This window comes from Podarcis muralis, chromosome 1 (genome assembly GCF_964188315.1).
Source record: "Podarcis muralis chromosome 1, rPodMur119.hap1.1, whole genome shotgun sequence".
Taxonomy (NCBI): domain Eukaryota; kingdom Metazoa; phylum Chordata; class Lepidosauria; order Squamata; family Lacertidae; genus Podarcis; species Podarcis muralis.
Window position 1 is genome coordinate 119539540 of NC_135655.1, and position 22788 is coordinate 119562327.

The following is a 22788-nucleotide window of genomic DNA, read 5'->3' on the forward strand; positions in this document are numbered from 1 at the left end:
AATGTATATCAAAGAGCAGGAAAAGTACCTATAAATCCAAGGAGATGCCAGCATGGTTAAGAAGTAAATTAAAAGAAGCTATAAACAGCAAGGTTGTCTTCAGAAATAGAATTCTTGTCCAAATGAGAAGAAAGAGCCCAAGATCTGGCACAACATATGCAAGATAGCAAGACGCTGCAAGTGAAAAAAGAATTTGAAGAGTATATGGCTAAAAATATCAAATCAGCGATACAGATCTCTTTAATTGTATCAGAAATAGGAAACTAGCTAGAGAGGCAATTAAACATGAGACGATAAAATGAGTGGCAAAGGGGGATGTGGAGACTGCAGAGAAGCTGAATCAAAATTTTGGCAACTCTTTACTGTAGAAAATGTAGGACATAGATGTGCTTGGATCTGGGGTTTGTTTGTTTGTTTGTTTTGTTTTAAGATGGATGCCTGAAAGATGAGTCCAAGAGATGAGAAAAAGTTTTAGAGTTCACTGATAAATTATCAAGTCATCTATCTAGATGGAATCTAGGCAAGAATTCTTAAAGAATTCAGATTTAAAATGTATATTGTAACAAAAATAAGCAGCCTGTCCCTAAGGATAGTATTTGGATTGAAGAACTGGAAAATACATGATGTAAAACTAGTAATAATTGTTAAAGAGATTAGGTGTATGGGATGACAGGCCAGTTAGTTTAATCTTTGTTCCAGGGAAATTGGTGGAAAGCATTATTAAGTACAGGATTATTAAGCATATAAAGTAAAAAGTCTTGCTGAGGAGAAAATTCCTTGCTCCTGCAAAAGGAAGTTCTGCGTTTCCATCCTTTTATATGTCTTTGGTGGCATCAACATGTATATAGGTGTGGCCCAATAGAAACGGTATAGTTCCAGTTTTCTTTTTAATGAAAGACTTCTCTCCCCAAAGGCTCCTTACCAATTATTGGAAATGAGAATTATTATGGGTTGGTAGCAGCTTCAGCAGCAAGAGAGTGGGAATGATTTTCATAATCTAGAGCAATAGGAAGTGGGGTCCTTCCTATTTGATGCTTTTTTACTTAATAATAAATGATCTGGATGTAGAAGTGAGAAGTGAGCCTTTAGGTAACCAAATCACTCAGGGTGTTGAAAACCAAAGCAGACTGCAAAGACCTAAAGGATTTCTTGAAACTAAGTGAATGGGTAACAAAATGGCAAATGCAGCTCAGTGTGTCTGATTAACCTAAACTTCTTAATGTCATATATACACTGATGGCTTCTGAACTGCTAGTGACTAACTAGGGGAAACATACTAGGATTGTGGTAGGTAACTTAAAGCATCAACCCAGTGTGTGGTAGCTGTGAAAAATGTAAAATCCATGTGAGGAATTATGAGTGATCAAGTTCATAGTGCCCTAATACAAATCCTTGGAATAATGTGTGCAGCTCTGGTTTCCCCACTTCATAAAGAATATTGTAGATTAGTGAAAGACATAGAATACTGCAGTCAAAATAAACACTTGCCCTGTGGCAAAAGTCTACAAGCTTTAGAACTTTTTAGTTTAGAAAAGTAACTAAAGGGGGACATAATAGAGACTAGCAGCATTATGCATGGTGTAGAGAAAGTAGGTAGAGCAATGTTTCCCCCCTCTCCCATAATATCAAAACACAGGTTAATCAAATGTTCTTGATAGCCAGGAAATTCAGGACATAAGAAGGAAGTACTTCTTCACACATCCCATAATTAATTTTATGGAATTTGCTATCACAAGATAAGGTGATGACAGAAAACTTAGATGAATTTAAAAGGGGATTAGACAAATTCATCAAGGATAAATCTATCAGTGACTATCAGTCATGAACTCTGCATGGATATTCCAAGTTCAGAAGTGGTATGGAACTGAATGCCAGTTGCAGGGGGAGGGGTGTAGCGTGGACAGTTACTTTCAATTATTGATTGTGGGAAACAGAATGCTTGACTTGGTGAATCTTTGGCCTGATGTGGCACGGCTGCTTCTATCTTCCCAAGATTGTGCAGTATGTTTGGAATATCTCTGATATGAAAAAAGTTGCTAAATCCATGTGGATTGCAGATTAGAGAGAGATTGTGCAAGCCAACAGAAAGTAAAGTTGGTTTAGAAGCCAAGGCCGTGGAATTTAGTACAGACTTTCCTGTTCAAAGTACAATAAACTTCACTAAAGAATAGAATAGTTTGGCAAAATAAAATACAGTGGTACCTCGGGTTAAGTACTTAATTTGTTCCGGAGGTCCGTTCTTAACCTGAAACTGTTCTTAACCTGAAGCACCACTTTAGCTAATGGGGCCTCCTGCTGCCACCGTGCCGCCGGAGCATGATTTCTGTTCTCACCCTGAAGCAAAGTTCTTAACCTGAAGCACTATTTCTGGGTTAGCGGAGTCTGTAACCTGAAGTGTATGTAACCTGAAGCATATGTAACCTGAGGTACCACTGTACAGTATACTGCTTTATAAAAGTATACAGAAATATTTACATACTATGACTACTCTAAAAATGTTGTTGATAACCACACAATTTGGAAAAAGTAATACCAAGTGGAAATATCAGGGCCAAGAATGAAATAATACTTTTCACACCAAAGATGTGAACACACTTTCCCACTATCACACATTTCCAAATGCTGTCTTCTGCCTATTATAAGCTTTACTCATTTTCTTGTCAATAGCTCGTCATCCATAGTTTCTCAAATGGGTTGTGTTCATTAAGTCAGTGCTTTTCAACCAGTGTGCCGTGGCACCCTGGAGTGCCTTGAATGATGGTCAGGGGTGCTGCGGGCAACACTGGCCTCTGTCCCTCTTTCTTTCCCTCCTTCCTCCGATACCCTTTCACGTCTCTGCCTACCAAAGGCTTGCACAGCTGTTTATTGCAACAGCCCTGGCAATAAGCCCCGCAAGCGAATGGTGCCTCTAGGAGGCACCTCTCTTTGGGGCAGTGGGGACTCAGAGACTGCCCAGAGGACTCCCAAGGAGAGGGGAGGGGAGGAGAGGAGGTTGAGGGAACACTACACAAGGGTGGGTGTTTGGGAAAGGGTGAGAGGCTGGTAGCTCTGCAGGCAAGGGGTAACATAACTGGGCTCCTGAGCCCCACAGAGGTGCTGCAGAAAGAAGGTAGTTGATTAAGGGAGCTGTGGACTCAAAAAGGTTTTAAACCTCTGCATTAAGTGATTGTGACCATTTCTTACTATTGCTTAATATGGCAATGGATCTAGTTCTCCTTACTACTCTAAAATAGCTATAATCTCAACACATTACAGGTTTTCTATCTGGATAGGTGGTGATGGTAGGTGTGTGCTAAAATCAAAATGCATCTTCCCACCACTTAAAACACTGTCACATGTAACTTCTAGATATTCTGAGAAGATGCAATTCTATTTAAAAGGCAACCCGAACATCCTTCCTAAAACTGTATTTTACCAGAGAAACACACAGAAGATTTAGAGACTAACTCCGGGACAGTAAGGTAGAATGTTACCATAGATTTGTCATTGGACATATGATGCTGTATGTAAATACGCAAGCTACGGTTTTAATGCTGAAAGATTAAAAAAAGCTAGCATACTGATAAAAGCATTTCTGTAGCATAGTTCAAGGCAAACCTCATAAATTCTTGGTGTACACTATATTCTACATGGGAAAAATATGTCTATTGTAGGCATAATCTTAAAAGATAACAGTGGTGTTATTTTCTAAAATGCAAGAGTACAATTATACTATATGGTGCAAGCATGGTGAGATAGAATCAAAGGCTTAGTAATTAATACACTGATGTGCTTTGGCTATTCTGGACTGTAGTGTACTTTAAAAGCAAAACACATTTCTGGTTAAAATGCTTGTCAAATTAAAGCTGCAATCACAAACATACATTCCAAGTAGTAAATCCCATTTAACTTGGTGGGACTTGCATCTGAATAAACATGAATAGAGTTGACCTGTCAGAACTGTTAGGGCAAAGAGGTAAGGAGTTGTGGTAGGGCAGCTTTGTTCATTTGAGGCTGCTTAGTTTTAACAAGAACAAATTCTCTATTTGTTACACAGGAACCTAGACTGCGAGTTGTGCCTCTTATTCTGTGGATCATTTGGAGAAATACACTCAAAGCAAGATACTAATTGGTAAGTGGCCTCCATAAACGCTTAAGGAAAAGGTTGTAGCTAGATTTTTCCTTTTCAAAAGAGGTATTTGGCACATCTAACTGTAGTCTTAGGACACAGTATTCTGGCAAAGACAAGGCCTTGTTTAGGAGCTGTAAATCATAATGAGAGAAATGTTTCATGCCCAGCTGGTCAATTAGGCTTCAGTATGCTTAATTTAATGAAGTGAAATAAGCAGGGGTAGAAAAACTGTATGGCACAGAATGTAGAACATAGCAGCCTGAGCAGAATGTTCAGATTCTTGGCTTTTGTCATTTTAGACTGCATGTTGCTTCCAGTCACATAGTTGTATAGAAAGAATGTGGAAATGTGAGACAACTGTTGCTCAAAACATGAGCCAAATTCAAGCCTAAACCCCATGGAATTAGTGAAAGATTTTATCTGCAATCCTATACAAACACTTACCTGGGAGCAAGTCCTTTCGAATCCATAGGATTTATTGAGTAGATGTAACTGAAATTTGTGATGACATAGTTCTACTAACCCAGAGCTAAGGAATTATTGGCCATACTTCCACAATTGTAGCCTGCTCTTGAATGCCTATTGCCCTCTCTTCAGTAGTTTCTGTATATCTCATCAGTTTGGGTTCCCCTCCTCCTTCAAAGTCCTCAAAAAGAAGGACCCAGTCCAGCATCCTGTTCTCACAGTGGCCAAACAAATGCCCAGGGGAACCCTGCAGGCAGAACCTCATCTGCATTTCCCAGCAACTGTTATTTGTATTGCCTCCATCAGTGGGAGCAGTACACAGCCTTTGTGTCTAGCAGCCATTAATACTCTTCTCCTCCATGAATTTCTCCAATCCTCCTAAAGGCATTCAAGTTGGTGGCCATCATCACTACATCTTGTAGGACCAAATTTCATTGTTCAACTATGCAGGGTGGGAAAAAGTGCTTTGTTTTGTCTGTCCTGAATCATCCAGTACTCAGCTTCATTGTTTTTGTATTATGTGAGGGAGAAAAACCTCCCTCTGTCCACTTTCTCCACACTCTGTACAACCTTGTACACCTTTATCAGGTTCCCCTCTACTTGCACTATTTCTAAACTAAAATGCCCCGAATTTTGTAACCTTTTCTCATAGGGGAGTTACTTTTCCCCCTTGATCATTCCTTTTGCCCTTTCCTGAACTTTTTCCAGCTCTACAAATTTCTTTTTGAGGTGAGGTGATTAGTACTATACCCAGTATTCCAAGTGCTCTTGCACCCTAGTTTGTGTAGTGGCATTATAACACTGGGAGTTTTATTGCTCAATCTCTTTCTGCATGATCCAGCATGTGGAATTCACCTTTGTCTGCAGCTGCCACATACCGAATTGACATCTTCATTGAGCTATCCACTATGATGCCAATGTCTCATTCCTGGTCAGTCACTGACAGTTCATATGTGAAATTAGGATTCCGCCCCCCCTTCCAAAAAACATGCATCTCTTAACATTTGCTTTCACTGAATTATATGTGCCATTTTACTGTCCATTTACTCAGTTTGGACAGATACTTTTGGAGCTCTTTACTGTCTTTCTTTGTTTTAACCATCCTGAACAATTTGGCATCAGCAAACTTGGCCAACGCATTGCTCACCTCTAACTCTAGCTCATACATATATGAATGAGTTAAAAAGCATAGGTCCCAATAACAATCCTTGGAGGGACTCCACTTTCTATATCCTTCCACAGAGGACTTTCTGTTTTCTGTTCCTTGTTAATGATCCATTAGAGGGTCTCTTCCCTTACCCCTTGTTTGCTAAGTCTACCCAGGAGTCTTTGGCATGGGATATTCTCAGCAGCTTTTTAGAAGTCTTAAGTACACAATGAACAACAGGAGTTAAAGTTTTAAATATCCTCCTTTCATGTGCAATCTTGAAGCTTGTAACAGCAAACCAGTGTTTGTGGATTACATCTGTATCAGGCCATTGTGTGAAGCATTATAATTTGAGTCAAGTTGTGGGGAAGTGGTGCATTTGCAGAATACCAATCATAGGATTTTATCTGATATACTTTTGAGTTCTTGGTTGCAGAACACCGGAGCCTTAGTACAAAATCCCAAAATCTAACTGGCTTTTTTTAGTATATAGTACAGATGCAGTTGAGTAGTAGTCTTTTTGGAGGTTAGTACTGTACTTGGGAGTAGAGGGACACGGGTGGCGCTGTGGGTTAAACCACAGAGCCTAGGACTTGCCGATCAGAGGTCGGCGGTTCAAGTCCCCGCGACGGGGTGAGCTCCCGTTGCTCGGTCCCTGCTCCTGCCAACCTAGCAATTCGAAAGCATGTCACAGTGCAAGTAGATAAATAGGTACCGCTCCGGCGGGAAGGTAAACGGCATTTCCATGCGCTGCTCTGGTTCGCCAGAAGTGGCTTAGTCATGCTGACCACATGACCTGGAAGCTGTACGCCGGCTCCCTCAGCCAATAAAGCGAGATGAGCGCCGCAACTCCAGAGTCGGCCACGACTGGACCGAATGGGCAGGGGTCCCTTTACCTTACTTGGGAGTAGGATTCTTCAGTGATTTTCTAGATGAATAAAATGAATAGTGGAATGAAAAGAGTCCCCTCGCTAACAGGAATAAGGGAATTATTTCTTCATTTGTGTATTCCAGGTAGGGTTGAAAGAAATGTTTATGACATATTAAGGAACTGCTAGGCAGACCATTTTCTTTGATCTGTTAACTAGTTTGACATTGGGTGTAGTTATAGCATAATACCAATAACCCAATGTCTGCATTCATTTTCAAACAATGCTTAACTTCTGTCATTAAAATGCTTTTTCAGACTGGTTACAAAAGCCATTTTTTCCCCAAATCATAAAATTGGCTTATGTTAGTTTACTAATCCTGGAGTTGCTGTATGATAAGTAGAAGGTGCACTGATTAGCCACTCTGCTTTAGGAGGCTGAAGACATGTCAGAAAATATTGAACATGGACTGACAGTTTGATTGACAACTTAGTGCTGCAAATTCCCTTGTTATCTGTTAAATGCACCTGGACTTAAATTGGCTAAGGCTGTATTTTTTCTATGCCACAGAAAAGTATCTATTATAAACTATATGTAAGATTCATTCATGTTTAAAAACCTATGCATCCATCAACACTATAGGTCCTGAGAGCATGACTGGTTCACAAGCAGTACATGCATTAGGAGTTTTGCACATGGTAAAAAAGGGCTTTTAAACATTACCCTATACGATCAGGATAGTGATAGACTTTGCTACAGCTTGCATGTGGAGACAGTTTTTTTTTAGCCAAATTTTAGTACAGGCTTTCCCAAACTTGGGTCTACAGTTGTTTTTGGGACTACAACTTCCATCATCCCAGAGGTCAGGGGTGGTGGGGATTGTAGTCCAAAACCAGCTGGAGACCCAAGTTTGGGAAATCCTGCCTTAATAAATCGGTTGGACTACAGTTCGCATCAGCCCCAGCCAGCATAACCAGTGTCAAGGATATTTGGGAATTTTAGTTCGTGTAATTTCTGGAGGGCCATAAGTTTGCCTTGCCTGCTTTAGAGCATCTGCTTTGCATGCCGAGGATCATGGCTGGGAATGTCTCATGTCTGAAACCCTGGAGAGCCATTGCCACTCAGTTGGACAAATAGTCTGGCTTGTCATAAGACAGCTTTCAATGTTCTGTAGTGTTGAATACGTAAAGGACAGTTTATCTTCAGGTGCAGCTTCTGTCCAAGAAATTCCTTTAACGCCTACCATGAAATGCTTCTGAACTTGGATGTTTCATTAACAATTTACTGACAAAGTTAAGGTGATCATTGTCTTTTACTGGATGTCCATCTTTTCTTCATCTCTACTTTGCTGCTCTCATTCTCTGGACATATATGACAATAGCTGCTTGTATCTAATTAACTGTTGGAGCCTGCTGTTGAGCTTTCTGGTCTGAGTACTGTACTGTGTGTTTAAAATACTAGTTGTTAGCGTTTAAAATTCTGGCTATAGTTGTGGAACAGGTGTGTGTGCCAGACAGTGGAAGCAAGAGATGAGTGGAAACCTGTAGGTACAAAGATGTTAACTTTATTAGGCCAAATGCATTTAAGACAGGAATCTTCTTCAGGAACTCTATGCAATATAAATGGCTGGTGATTTTTTGTTATTTTAACTGCATAGTGCCCCTGAAAAAGTTCCTAATTCAAAATGCATTGATCCTAATAAAGTACATGCCTATGAATGAAGAAGCCTGTTTCACCCACAATTGGTGCTTTCACACCTTTCCTTTCTTGCCAGAAACTGCAGCCAGTTCTTAAAATTCATATGCAAGTTGATTAGCAACACAAACTTATTAAATTTCTATACCATCTTTCATCCAAGGATCACATGGCAGTTCACAATTTAAAAATGCAAAAATAACTAACATAGTAACAAACAAAACCCCCTCCCCTCCACAGTTTAAAAGGCCATAGATTATTTAATTAGCCAAAGGCCTGGGAGAACTTGGTTAGATACAATCCTTTAAACCAGGGGTGGGGATCTGATTGTGCTCAATACTCTTACTTTGCAGCCCTGGCTTTAATTTGATTTCAAGTCAGAGCTCCAAAGATCCCTGCCAAAAGCAGGTTTTGCAGTCAGCTCGGAATTTAAATCTATGGCTAAGTGCAAGTTCCATTTGGCAGGGATCCACTCCCAAGAGGATCTGATCCCAGCAGTGCATGCATTGAATTCAGCATCAAAAGCAAGCCCTGTTTTCCATACCAATCAATCATCATAATAATAAGGACCCCCCACCAGGCCAAATTCAAGCCAGAGGTTCCTCATCCCTTCTTTAATAAGAGGTCATTAATGGTCTAGCATTGCCAGAGGCTTGCAAAATCCCAACTGCGTAGTAGTGTTGGACACTGCTGAGCCTTCTGTATTTTCAGGATGCTAGGGCTGCTAATGGCACTTGCAAGTGCTAGTGCTGTCATCTCCTAGATGGTTGTCCTGCCTCTTAAGTCTTCTGAGGGAGGAATTAGCTGCTGGGCAGTGTGCTAAATGACATTCTTTTTTGCTTTACAAGGATAAAAAGTTAGAGGGGCTTAAGGACCAGTAAGGTGGCAGCACATATGGCCGTTTCAAACGCACACTTTAATGTAGAACACACTCCAACGAGAAAAGTTGTGCTTGAAAGTAATTTCACGTGGCTTCATAAAGTTTCTGAAAGTACTTGAGATGTTGAGTCTGTCTTTTGTGATTAGTTTCTCCAATACCTGCCTGTCTGCTCTTTCCATCCAACTGCATGGCTTCATTTGTCAAAGTTCTTGTGTAAGTTGTTATCCTGCTGTGTTGTATTTTGGAGGTTCTGAACATGCAGGCTGGCTGCCAAAGTTCCCTGCCCCATTTTTAAAAAGTCCTTCTGGCCGTACAGGACAGGGGAGGAGTTTGTGAGCCTGATGCTACTCTTAACCACGGAGGTTTATCCAGGTACCACTAAACTGTCATTAGCATTAATTGTATCCTAAAGCAGTCTAAACCCAGTTAGGCTAAAATTATTCCCGTGGGTGGTATCCAACACATCCTAAGAATAGAGCCATTTAAATTAATGGGCATTAATTTCAGTAGGTCTACTCTGAGTAGGGCTAGCACTGAATACAATTCTATATTCATATCCAGGACCAGCCTTTGAGGTCTGCTGAGGAACTCAGGCTAAACTTGAAAATAACATTTAGCTAGTGTGGGTAGCAGTTATGAAACTAAACTTTTTAGTAAAAGGTAAAGGTACCCCTGCCCGTACGGGCCAGTCTTGACAGACTCTGGGGTTGTGCGCCCATCTCACTCAAGAGGCCGGGGGCCAGCGCTGTCCGAAGACACTTCCGGGTCACGTGGCCAGCGTGACAAAGCTGCATCTGGCGAGCCAGCGCAGCACACGGAAACGCCGTTTACCTTCCCGCCAGTAAGCGGTCCCTATTTATCTACTTGCACCTAGGGGTGCTTTCGAACTGCTAGGTTGGCAGGCGCTGGGACCGAACGACGGGAGCGCACCCCGCCGCGGGGATTCGAACCGCCGACCTTTTGATCGGCAAGCCCTAGGCGCTGAGGCTTTTACCCACAGCGCCACCCGCGTCCCGCATAAATACTTTTTAGTATTTATGTTCTAAATTGGGGAGGGGGTGTTTGGAGAGAGTCCTTTGTTGTAAGTGGTTGCCATTTGCTCAAACCTTTCAAGGCCTAAATAGAAAACAAATTATATTTTTCTTAAACTCTGTCTAGCAAATCTGTCTTTTAAAAATCCGCTTTTAGAGTAGAACCCAAAAACAAGAACCTATCTAAACCCTACCATGTAAAATGTTTTCTCCACAGATATTGGGGGAGAGACATATTCTCATCTCTGCTTTCAAGAAAGTGGCATTCTCGAGCCCTCTGAAGGACAGTACTTCAAGGTTGACCGTGCAGCTAAATTGAACTTCCATTTACTGTTATTGTACCATGGGCTGTATTAAATCCAAAAGCCCCTTCCCACACACTATTCTAGATGATGGAAGCCGGGAAGTCAGCGAATATAGTGGAGGGAACGTAGATAAATCTTCCCAATTTCAGACAAAGTCTGGGATGTCGTCTTCAGCAAGCCCTGCAGTGATGGACTTTGCTCACCGTCTCTCCCTAGAGATTCTGGATCAAGCTGTGAAGCAATGGTCAATGATTGAAAACAAATATAGTGACATCCCCTACATAGAAAGTGACGATTCATGAATTGCAAGGCTTGGCTCCTCTCACTTTGTCAGGCGTCTCTTGTTTTTGGTGCTAGTGCAAATAAAGCGACATTCATACAACAGCAGTTGTGATTTTGAAAGACACCGGTTGTACAGATGCAGCTAGCCTTGATTCTGGTAATGTAACACCTTGCCTTTACTATTCAGTTTTTAACAGAACCACACACAGTAGCATCAGATGGTTCATCAACTTGTGTGTAACTTAGTGCTTCAATCAGTTGTGTTCAGTATTGGCGGCAGCACTAAAGGTGCACAAGAACAAATGCATAAGTGCTCGCGTTTTTGAAATCTCTGGAACAGTGGGTATAGTTGAATTAAGATTGAGCCAGGGTTTAAGAAATAAGGTTATAACTATTAGTTGTGATGGTGAAGTAGGCATGTGAATTGCTAACTTCACCTAAGAGAAAATTGTAAATGTAAGCATTGAATACAGTGTTGCCAAAGTTAAGAGTTTTAAGTCCCATTTATAGGAGAGAGTTAGCAAAGTGTTTAACTCTACCAGTGAAATACAAGGGATACAAGTGCTTATACCACCATCAGAGCTTCTTTTTCTAGACATATCTGATCCTTTTGATGTACTGGGGCTGTAACCGAACTTTGTTCGGTTGAGTACACAAATCGTATATCAGACCAAAGACTTGCTGCTGTAAGGGAGATGAATTAACATTGAATGTTGATGGTTAAGAAACAAATTACACTGAAAATACTCAACAAATAATGAAAATTCCTGGGTACTGTTGAAAAAGCATTCCAGACTATTTTTTTGTTGGTAACAAAGTAAACAGCAGGGCAGAATACCTTTAAAAATATCACATTTTAATTTGAATACCCTTTGTCGAGACCACAATATTCCAATTTAAAACACTATTTGAGAGAGAAAAGGGGAAATGCAGCAGACAGAATGAAAGGCAGAACTGGAAGAGGAGAGAACTAGGTAAGTTATTTGAGGATTTAGTCAAATGATCAACAGTTTTGCTGAAAATGTTTGGGCTATGTCCTCAATATTATTTTCAGCTAAGCAAGTTCTAGTTAGCAGAAGACAAATGAAATGCAGGTTATATCCAAGGCAACATAGGAGTCCCACTCTTTAGTTTTGCTGGTGAAAAGAAATTTAATTATGAATGTAATGAACTTTTACTTGTTCTTGGACCAACTGTGGCATGCAATATCATTTCTGAACACTAAATTTCAATTTAGTAAAATTTCAGTACTGAAATGGTGGGGGTGGAGGGGAAGGTGATCTCCAAGCAGTGCTGTCGTTCCTTCTGGTGTATCTTATTGTAGTAGAAATAGCAGCAATGTGGGAGAAGCCACCTGTCCCAGATGCTGCATTCTTTCTCCTGCTGCAGTCCTTTCTTTGGTAGCAGGCATACTGCAAAGATACAATCTTAAGAGCCCTGGAGTAATAGCAGGGGAAGAGCTTGACTTCTCCAGATCTTCAACACCAGATGAAGTTCTTAATATTTCTAAAAATATTTCATTTCTACGTAAATTAATATCACTAAAGTGGACGCTAACCAAAATAAAACTGAATGATATATTACTGCCAGTGTTCTATCAATGTATCACAAAAGATTTACCTTCTGTTTGATACTGTGTAATATGGACATTAACAATACACTTTATTTTGAGCATATTTTTATTTTAAAATCAGGAAAATGACCAAGTAAATATGGCAAAAGCCATGCTTTAAAGCACTATCTACAGCACAACTTTGTAAATCTGGTTCTTCTGTAGCACAAGGAAGTGGTAACCTAAACTATAGCTTATTACAATATATTTTTTACAGTATATGTTATGTTTTCTTTCTACCCAAATGATTAATCACTTTCAACTGTGTTTGAATAAAAAAAAAATCATACTTTTGTGTATTTATTTGGAAACTGAATGAGAGCTCTAAAAACACATACAACGGCTTGAATGGGTGCATGAGGGAAGAACTGGCATGACACATCAAGGTGGAAATATACCGTGATTACATTGCCTGTGTTGTTTTCTCTCATTTTCCAAAAACTTAATTACAAATATCGAGCCTGAAATCTGGTTGAAAAATTTGAACTTAAAAGCTGGGTAGCTGCCATTGTGTTGCAATGGAATTTTGCTTTCTAGCACAGAATGGTGGTTTAGCAGAATCCAAATACTAGATGTTTAAGATATAAGGCCAATTGATGTCCCTGGTCCAATACTGTACTGAAGGCCTTAAACAAGAACCAAGATGGGAGATGGTTTAAGAAGAGAACAAGGAGGGTGTGGCCCTTCCACTTACATGCTGTGTAGAGATGGATGGACACAAGTTGAGAAATCCTGCCCCCCCCCCCTCAAATCTTGGTTATAGAACAGTAGATTGGTCTGTATGTATATTTGCTCCCAATTTATGGAAATCAGGAAATCACAGTTCCTAAATTTCTTAAGGGGCTGCTGATGAATAATGTGGCTTTGTATTTCCTTTTCGTTATTCCATCCAGTTTCTCATTAACTATTACTAAAAATGTTTCTTTTCAAAGGAGCTTTCTCATTTTCTAACAATTTTTTTAGCTATCTTGATTCTTCAGAGAAATAGAAATTCTGAAATTGTGACATTATCATCTATTACCATGGAAACAAGTAGAACAGTGGCTTGACCTGCCTTACTATAAAAAGCCTATAGAAGGAAGATCGACAGCCAGCTGTGGCATGTAAATGTTCATTAACTAACCACCACAGTAACTAAAATCAATAGAATCTAGTTGCAGGGCATTGCTACATCTGCAGAAGCCCAAGAAACAGAAGAACTATTTAAATGCCAGCAAAATTTATATCACGGCAGAGCAGGGAATGTGTAGACAGAGTACAGGAAAAAGTCTGTGTCCACACAAAACTTAAAATATGCACATTGCAGCTTCCCCAGCCCTCAGGAAGTCAGGGCTCACTCTATCTCTAGCCTCTTATTTTCCTCTACAGAACTCAGTGGAAGTTCCTGAGAAGTGAACTAGCTGTGTATAGTCCAAAACCTGAAAATGACATACCATTCTCATGTAAGGTGGTAAAACTCAATTATGATTTCCCCAAGGGATCCTGGTAGGCAGTCACGAGGCTGGGATGTCTCCTCCCACCAGCTGCACAGGCGGGGACCAAATGGCTGATCCTACATGGGGGTGGAACCAACTCACCGACGCCTTTTGTTTGGGACAGCTGGGGTTTTCTTACCTTTTAAAAAGTGAAGAAATTCTCCATTGCTGCCACTTTCCAAGCAGACGCTGCGCAGGATGCAGTGCAGTCCAATGCCAGGGCTATGGCAACAACCATCTTCGCTAGATGTTAACATCTGGCTTTGCAAGTGGCACACCAATGCCACAGAGCCGGCTTGCTAACTCACAGCAGGTGGAAGCTCTTTGAGGAGCTGCTAGTGGAGACACATGACAAACAGAAGGCACTCCTGCGCTTTAATAAGGGTGATCACAATACGATGAGCAACATTCCTCAAGCATCTACAAACCACGCACAGCGAGCCACAGTCGCCTCTTCTGCTTGGCCACAGTCCAACTCAGGGTATTCCTCACCCATGAAGTTTCAGAAGGTAACCGAAAAGCAGTTTGCGTGATGCCAGGTCTCTGGGCCTCCAGGAGGCAGACTTCTCCACATCTGACAGGTGAGTGATTGCTACTCGCTGGATTTTTCAGACAGCCAAGAGATAAATTTATCAATACTCATTAGTCCAGGGAGCCAGACAAGCACAGCCACTAACCATCTTTTAGCTATTCTGGCAATGGATCCAGTGCCGCAATGAGACAGGAAGCACAAGGTGTACTTATTATTCTTCCTGGCTAAAAACAAAGAGGGAGATTCGAGCAATCCTCAACCTAAAGTGGCTGAACAGGAGGATGGCCTAAAAAGAATTCAAGATGGAGACCTTTAAGTCAACATTAGAGGCCATTCAATGAGCTGACAGGTTGGTGTTGATAGACCTGTTGGAGACTTGCCTCCATACACCTAGCAACAAAAACACAGGAAGTACATGTTTTCCATCAGATCTTATTTTTATGTAAATATTCAAGCAGGTTCAATCAATTAAGTCATATATCTTACCCTCCAAAAATACAATCATAGGTTTTCATGAATCTCACATGTACTGTCCAACGACAAATCAGCTCCTGACTCATCAGGACAAACTAGTTGGGTGTGGCTAAGATATCTTGGTTAGAACACTCTTTTCGTCCACTTCAAGTCTTTTGGATCACAGCTCAACAGCTCATCCATCTGGATTTATTAAGTTTCCATACATTATGATAAAGGTAATTGTGATTATTTTAAATTCTTGTTTTATCTCATAAACCACCTATAAAACATATTTTTAAAAATGGCACATATTTTAAAAACATCCCAATATGCAGACAACATTTAGTTGATTCAAGGATATCTGAGTCTTTATATGAAATAATCTTGTTCATTTCACATGGAAAAGTAAAAATGCAAACACACAGGTGATAAAGCTCTAAGATGGATATCTGGCTAACCCCTGGATAGCACTGCCCCAACAATTCCCTCTAGACCAATATTTGACCCCAGTACTTGATATAACAGCAATGAGCATTTCACTCAATGCCAGTTATCCCAAATATGCCAAATTCAAAATTATTCATTAGTTGCTTTAAGTAAAAGCTAGAACTAAAAGAGGCACAGCATTAGTCCAAATCTTTTATAATTTGAGATCACCGCTTCCAAGAGACTTAAAGCATGAGTCCAAATATTCATCTGTTACTTCTTCCAAAACGGCTGGCTTCCACTTTGGAGACTGATCTTTGTCAATTATCACTACCAGAGGAAACAAAAATAATAATGTTCTCATTAAGATATCTTTCTTAATATTTGAAGCAGGTGTTATCCTTGTGCCAATGAATATCGAGAACAAACTGTTATAGCACATCAGGATGTAACAGGTGGTCTTGGCATTCTCAAGAGAGAATAGAGAAGTAAATATTGCTTTAACTCCTATCTCCAGGAATAGAATGGCTGAGAACGAAACAGCAAAAAACCCCAGCAGCCTGTGATGCATGCATTGTAACGTTGAACTTTTGCCATACAAAGTGTCAGACCAAGCGATCATAATGGGTTCCCCTTTTCACTCCTAATATCCACATGTTTCGATCATTTTATGTTTGCTTTTCAAAAACTTGCTATGCTTCGTGGGCGTTAATCTTCTTTCAAGTCCGTATCTGTGCAAATGGCCCAAGGATCCTTGCTGATTTATGTTTCAAAAGAAAGTCAAACAAGACTTACAGAGGCCTCTTAGTTATGACACCTGCCACGGGAAAAGCGGGGAGAAGCTTCCCCCAAAGTGTAAAATGTCACAACGCATTCACTGAAGGCTTATTATGCTTAGCTAGCAAGGAAGACTCGTCTATCCAACACCAAGTAAGAGACCAAACCCTCTTTAAAGTGCACAGCACTCATTATAGGGGGCTGCACTGCTCTTGCCAAAGAATGGGGGAAATGTGACCTTCCGGGTGCTGCTGCTCTCCAAATCCCATCCCAAAGGCTTCCCAGCTCTGCTGTATTATTAGATTATAAGACTGCCTGCCTGCCAATTGCCTGATATCACAATGATGTCAAGTGACCCGTTTTGCTTTGGCGAGGAATTTGAAATCAAACTGCAAAGGCACGAGGCTTTTCATGTGCCAGTGATCAGCAGTGCCTGCTAACTGTGCTTTTGGCTGAGTGAGCCGCATCTATACCTGCTCACATCTGCCATATATAACATCAGGAGCAGGGCAGGTAAGTATGGATTGGCCAAAACAGTCTTGCGGGCCAAATGGGGAAGCCTGGCTGGCCGAATTAGGCTCACAGGTTGAAGGTTCCTCATTGCTGTATCAATGTATGTTAAAATCAAGTGCCAATAACTTCATTGTGAGGGGAGGGGTGTTACTAGCCAATCTTCCTCGCATGAGCACAGTGTAATAAGGTTAGAAATTGTATTGACCTAGTGACGATTTGAGAATGAAAGCAGACACTTATAACCCTGGTTTGGTAGCAGTCAACCTTCAGGTCAAAAAGAGCCAAGCTATTCAAATAGAAAATGGATTATCTACAGCTGCTCTGAATGTTTATTTCTCAGTCAGCACTTCACGGGGCTATGCAGATCAGCACGACAAATAATCTGGTTCTGCCCTCTGTCTGACTCCTAGATGGTTTTTAATAACCTGGCACATTAGCAATAAGAATCACAGTTATTGGTATTTCTGTCTGCTTTGAATGAGGACTCCAGCTTCCATCTTGTCACTGCTTGCATTCCCCCCCCCCCTTTAATGGCTAATGCAGTAAGTTACATGCTAGTAGCCTGAAAAGTAGAGCAACTGCATTAGAAACACTTTCATTATTAATCTTTAACATAATAAAAGGTAAAGGTACCCATGCCCGTACGGGCCAGTCTTGACAGACTCTAGGGTTGTGCGCTCATCTCACTCTAGAGGCTGGGAGCCAGCGCTGTCCGCAGACACTTCCGGGTCACATGGCCAGCGTGACAAAGCTGCATCTGGCGAGCCAGCGCAGCACACGGAAACGCCGTTTACCTTCCCGCCAGTAAGCGGTCCCTATTTATCTACTTGCACCTGGGGGTGCTTTCGAACTGCTAGGTTGGCAGGCGCTGGGACCGAGCAACAGGAGCGCACCCCGCCGCAGGGATTCGAACCGCCGACCTTTCGATCGGCAAGCCCTAGGCACTGAGGCTTTTACCCACAGTGCCACCCGCGTCCCTCTTTAACATAATACTTGCACATAATTTTTTGCTTTATCCACAGTTGGTAAGCAGATTGATAAACTTAGCAAAATGGAAATTAAAATAAAATTCAAAGTACAGCGTATCCTGTAACTATGTCCCATTTCCTCATTTGTGTTAGGCAATCTCATCATCAATGTATGTTTGCAAGGCAGAGAAACTTATAAACACCCCACACACCACAAGCAATGCTTCTTTCAAGCCTGGCAGGCTCTCCAGCCCTACGTCCACAATTCATCTTGGGGGAAAATCTGAGGCTGAGAAGAGTTAAGGGAGGCTTATTTCGGAAAGAGTTAAGAATTAATTAAAACAAATTAATTGGGTCGTCTGATTATTTCTTAGAATGACTAGCCATGTAAAACAATGGCGTAAGCAATTCTGCCTGGAGCACTCAGTAACTGTTTTAACATCATTAGTATTGGCATCATTAAAAAGTTAAACCGTACGTCAGGTAGGTAAGGTCACTGAATATTCACATTTCACAACTATTCTAGAGAAATTTGCGACTCAAGACGGCTTACTGCATTTGCTGTGGGACTTCATATTGGTGCATATTTCTGAAAGAACTGCACTAGAGTTCAATCTCATTTTTAAAATAAGGTCCAAAAGCATTTGACTGATGTTCCTAAACAGAGCAATCCAAGTCAACACTGTGGTTGGTATTAGCATTCAAATCTCTGTTGCCTGCTTGCTTCTGCTTCCCATTCTCGTCTGCCTTGCCTGAGCAAAGAGGCTATGCAACAAGAGTGCTTCACTGTGCCCTTTCTCCCTCATAGGTGTCTTGAAATATAATAGTTAAGGAACAGCAAAATGCAATTTTAGTGCTACAAATATCGAGTCTGATAACTGTTACACCTTTAGTTTTTCCCCCATGCATGTTCAATCGGGAATGAAGACCTCCAAGTAGTCCCTTGTCACTGGTCCGTGCTGCAGTCTTGAGAGTTGTTCTGGCATTCTGACAAGTTTACTAGGAGCCGGGCACCTAACCCAACTAACTGCCATCAGCCTTACGTGATGCTGGGTTCTAGATTATCTGCCCCAAGCCTGCATGCCTTGGGTTAATCTTTCAGGATGCTTAACTCACAAAACATTGTGTGCGACAGCTGTCGCTAATGATGAAAGGAGAACTTTTAAGTGAGAGAGTATGATGGCTGCAGTTCACCACAAAATAGAGACTATAATAAGGCAAACTGCTACCCACAAAGCAAGGATTTAGAGAGATACCCAATAGACCTGGCATCTAAAAAAAACAAAACAGGCCTGGGGATTGCAGGGGTCAGGAAGCAGGTTTTCTAAGTTTTACAAACATTTTGCAAACCTACAAAGGTTTGCAGCACAAGAAGTCAATGTCAAATGGGCTACTACTTGTCTACCAACAATACAAAAGCAAAAAAAAAAAAAAAGTGGGGGGGACGAAAGCTAGGAAGTTGAAATGGCCTCTCCAGCCTGTGCTTTACCTGCTCGGACGCCTTCATAGAAGTCATGGCCTCGCTGGAAGAAAAAATAACTCATCATAATACAGTAATTCCCTAGCACACTTTGAGATATCAAATTCAAATTAATGTAGTCTAGATAGCACGTGTAAGCCAAATTTCAGCATGGTGTTCATTTATTTAAATTATATCCCACCTTTCTCCCAGTGCAGGGCCCAAAGCTGCTCATAACACCTAAGGTCTGACTGAACAAAAAAGTCTTGGCTTGCTAGCAAAAAGAAAAGCAGAGAGGAGGAGAACCTGGGCTTATGTGGAAGGAAGTTCCACAATCTGGGAGCAGTCACTGAGAAGGCCCTCTCTCGTGTCCTCACCAAACATGTCTGTGAAGGTGATGGGACTAAGGGAGCTTCATAGGTCATAACCAGCACTTTGAATTTTGCTGGGAAATGGACAATAGCCGGTGAAGCTATTGTAACTAACAGTGTAACTACTGGTCAGCAATCTGGCTGCAGCATTTGGGGCTCACTGCAGTTTCCAACACATTCCACAAACAGTGCATTACAGTAATCCAAACAGAATGTAAGTCTCGCCACTTCTTTAATATTAAATATAAATATTTGCAGCATCAAATCTATTTTAATAAATGTTTCCTATACCCCAAACATGCCCTTGGTAACTAACTAATGAAGGAGCATCTCCACCCCCATTGTTCTACCCAGACACTGAGGTCTAGCGCCGAGGGCTTTCTGGCGGTTCCCTCACTGCGAGAAGCAAAGCTACAGGGAACCAGGCAGAGGGCCTTCTCGATGGTGGCACCCGCCCTGTGGAACACCCTCCCACCAGATGTCAATGAGAAGAACAACTACCAGACTTTTAGAAGACATCTGAAGGCAGCCCTGTTTAGGGAAGCTTTTAATGTTTAACAGACCACTGTATTTTAATATTTTGTTGGAAGCCGCCCAGAGTGGCTGGGAAAACCCAGCCAGATGGGTGGAGTATTAATAATAATAATAATAATAATAATAATAATAATAATAATAATAATAATAATAATTATTATTATTATTATTATTATTATTATTATTATTATTATTACCACCACTACTGAATTCTTTCTGGATCTTCTCCTGCTCAAATGCTGACATCTCCTTTGGAGAAGGGGCAGAGAGAGAAATATACCACTGTCTGCATTCCCAAGTCTCTTTCCCCCCTTTTCTCGAAGAATGTTCTATAGATAAGTCGTCTGATCTTCAGCAATTTTTTAAAAAAATCCTCTAACCATTCTGTGCCATGAAAGCAGAATAAATCTGGAATACACATCCTTCCCTGGAAACAGAGAAATGAACTGAAGTGGCACAGACACCATTTGGCATTATGCAGTTTGTCAGAAGATTATACAGTGGTACCTCGGGTTAAGTACTTAATTCGTTCCGGAGCTCCGTTATTAACCTGAAACTGTTCGTAACCTGAAGCACCACTTTAGCTAATGGGGCCTGCTGCTGCCGCCATGCCACCGGAGCATGATTTCTGTTCTCATCCTGAAGCAAAGTTCTTGACCCGAGGTACTATTTCTGGGTTAGCGGAGTCTGTAACCTGAAGCTTATGTAACCCGAGGTATCACTGTACATGTCAGTCATACTCAGAGGAGACTCACTGAAATCCACGGACTTAAGGCCATTGATTTCAATGAGTTTACTCTAAGTATGACTAAGGTTGGCTATTACTCAAACCCTGAGCACCAAGATAAGCTGGAATCACCCTTCTGAACCAGGAAGCTAGGTGCTTGACCCTAGTTACTGAATTATGAATGCATGACACCGGCCTGTAAGCTACCTTACCATGCAAGCTTGGCTCAGCCTGTACTCCATGGTGAACACATCCTGCAGGCTCAGGGAAGCTCCTTCTCTAAGCTGCCTCAAGGTCATCTTCAAAGACGTTGGAGACATTTTTGTAATGGTCTGTGGAAATTAAAAAACATTTCCAAGGTAAATTTTCAGTTTCCAGAGGAGGAGCTGCTGCACGTCGCAGGAACCTGGAAACAAACAAGCCTGCCTTTCCACGTTAACGCTACACAAGCAATTGTAAAGGTCACATACAATGTGATAGTATAAGTTCACTAGGTGCGCTGTTCCCTTTCAAAATACTTGACCGGAATCCAACCAATGTTTCATTCATGAAAGGTAATCATTGTTCTTTGACATTCCACATACACCCCGCCCCCAAATTAAGAGACGGCACTTCTGAAGAGTGACACTGAATACCTCTCAAAGTTCTCCTACCCTCCCTTCTAAAGCTCTTTGTTCCATTATTATTTTTCTCCTCCTGGTGGGCTTTGCAATTGCTGAAACTATACCCACACCTTTAGATAGGTCTTGGATCCAGTCCTGTATAAAACCGGCAAGAGGGCCATTTCGCAAGATATACAGCAGGCTAGAACTACTAGTTAACAGACTTCTGCAATCATGTTGGTTTACATACCTAGGACTGGGCATTTCCAATTAATTGAATTTGCACTGTTCCCATTTTAGAGGTTCTGCTTGCTCTTTGAACTAAACGACTACAGTGTGTCTTAATATCAGGCTATGTATTATTATACATTTATTACATTTATATCACACCTTTCCTCAAAGCAGCTCAAAGTGGCATACTTGACTATCCCTCCTACCCTTTATCTTCACAGCAACCCTGTGAGGTGGATTAGGCTGTGTGACAATGACTGGCTCAAGGTCATCCAATCAGCTTCATGGCTTAGTGGGGATTTGGATCCTGGTCTCTGGTCCAAGTCTGCTCCAAGTCTGACGCTCTGAAGAAGTGTGCATGAACACGAAAGCTCATACCAATGACAAACCTAGACAGCATCTTAAAAAGTAGAGATATCACCTTGCCAACAAAGGTCCGTATAGTAAAAGCTATGGTTTTCCCAGTAGTGATGTATGGAAGTGAGAGCTGGACCATAAAGAAGGCTGATCGCAGAAGAATTGATGCTTTTGAATTATGGTGCTGGAGGAGACTCTTGAGAGTCCCATGGACTGCAGGAAGATCAAACCAATCCATTCTTAAGGAAATCAGCCCTGAGTGCTCACTGGAAGGACAGATCCTGAAGCTGAGGCTCCAAGACTTTGGCCACCTCATGAGAAGAGAAGACTCTCTGGAAAAGACCCTGATGTAGGGAAAGATAGAGGGCACAAGGAGAAGGGGACGACAGAGGACGAGATGGTTGGATAGTGTTCTTGAAGCTACCAGCATGAGTTTGACTAAACTGCGGGAGGCAGTGGAAGACAGGAGTGCCTGGCGTGCTCTGGTCCATGGGGTCACGAAGAGTCGGACACGACTAAACGACTAAACAACAACAAAGGTGCTAATGGAAGAATTTTTTTATTTTCTTTTGACTACGGTAGACCAACACAGCTACCTACCTGTAGCTCTAGCCAATAGAAAGCTTGAGGATATAGCCTTACAAAGGGCTGTACACTTTTTTTTGTAATCAAGAGCCAAAAGGTTGTTGGAAGAACTACTAAGATGTATACCACTGTGAGCACTTAGGAAGAAAAGCTTTCTAGAAGTATTAAAGCCTAGATCCAGAATGCTGCACAATTAGTTCTGCCACTCAAGGCGAGGTGTGTCCGTCCCCTGAGCACATCTTAAGTAGTTCTTTGGATTTCTGCCTATGTATCATTAATTATAATTTACTACTACTTTATTCAGTCATGTGACACAGCCAGCACATCTGACTACTATTGACATAGCCTAATAAATCAAGTTTGTTTCCCCATTTGCTG

General features: G+C 41.4%; 2 protein-coding genes and 1 long non-coding RNA gene across 5 annotated transcripts in view; 2 read left to right on the plus strand and 1 right to left on the minus strand.

Annotated features, from left to right (window-relative positions):
* The window catches only part of LOC114607356 (uncharacterized), a 65112-nt gene extending 54575 nt beyond the window's left edge, over positions 1-10537 (plus strand). Inside the window, exons 4-5 of the long non-coding RNA XR_003709125.2 lie at positions 4037-4111; positions 10416-10537. This is a non-coding gene — a long non-coding RNA (uncharacterized LOC114607356). The remainder of the gene's footprint in view (positions 1-4036; positions 4112-10415) is intronic.
* A 4-nt stretch (positions 10538-10541) lies between these two features.
* AKAP19 (A-kinase anchoring protein 19) lies at positions 10542-10805 on the plus strand. The gene has a single exon (XM_077923913.1). It carries the CDS (start codon positions 10542-10544, stop codon positions 10803-10805), a length of 264 nt encoding a protein of 87 aa, XP_077780039.1.
* An 815-nt stretch (positions 10806-11620) lies between these two features.
* HIBCH (3-hydroxyisobutyryl-CoA hydrolase) overlaps positions 11621-22788 on the minus strand; it is a 62820-nt gene continuing 51652 nt past the window's right edge. For all 3 annotated transcript variants that reach the window (XM_028750450.2, XM_028750446.2, XM_028750456.2), the window contains exons 12-14: positions 20848-20967; positions 19034-19067; positions 11621-15616 (exon numbers count right to left, since the gene is read on the minus strand). In XM_028750450.2, coding sequence (XP_028606283.2) covers positions 15501-15616; positions 19034-19067; positions 20848-20967 — 270 coding nt within the window. In that variant the 3' untranslated portion in view covers positions 11621-15500. The remainder of the gene's footprint in view (positions 15617-19033; positions 19068-20847; positions 20968-22788) is intronic.

What these genes read in the sequence shown, in the direction of transcription:
- AKAP19 (XM_077923913.1), top strand. Translation starts at nt 10,542, where the DNA reads ATGGGCTGTATTAAATCCAAAAGCCCCTTCCCACACACTATTCTAGAT.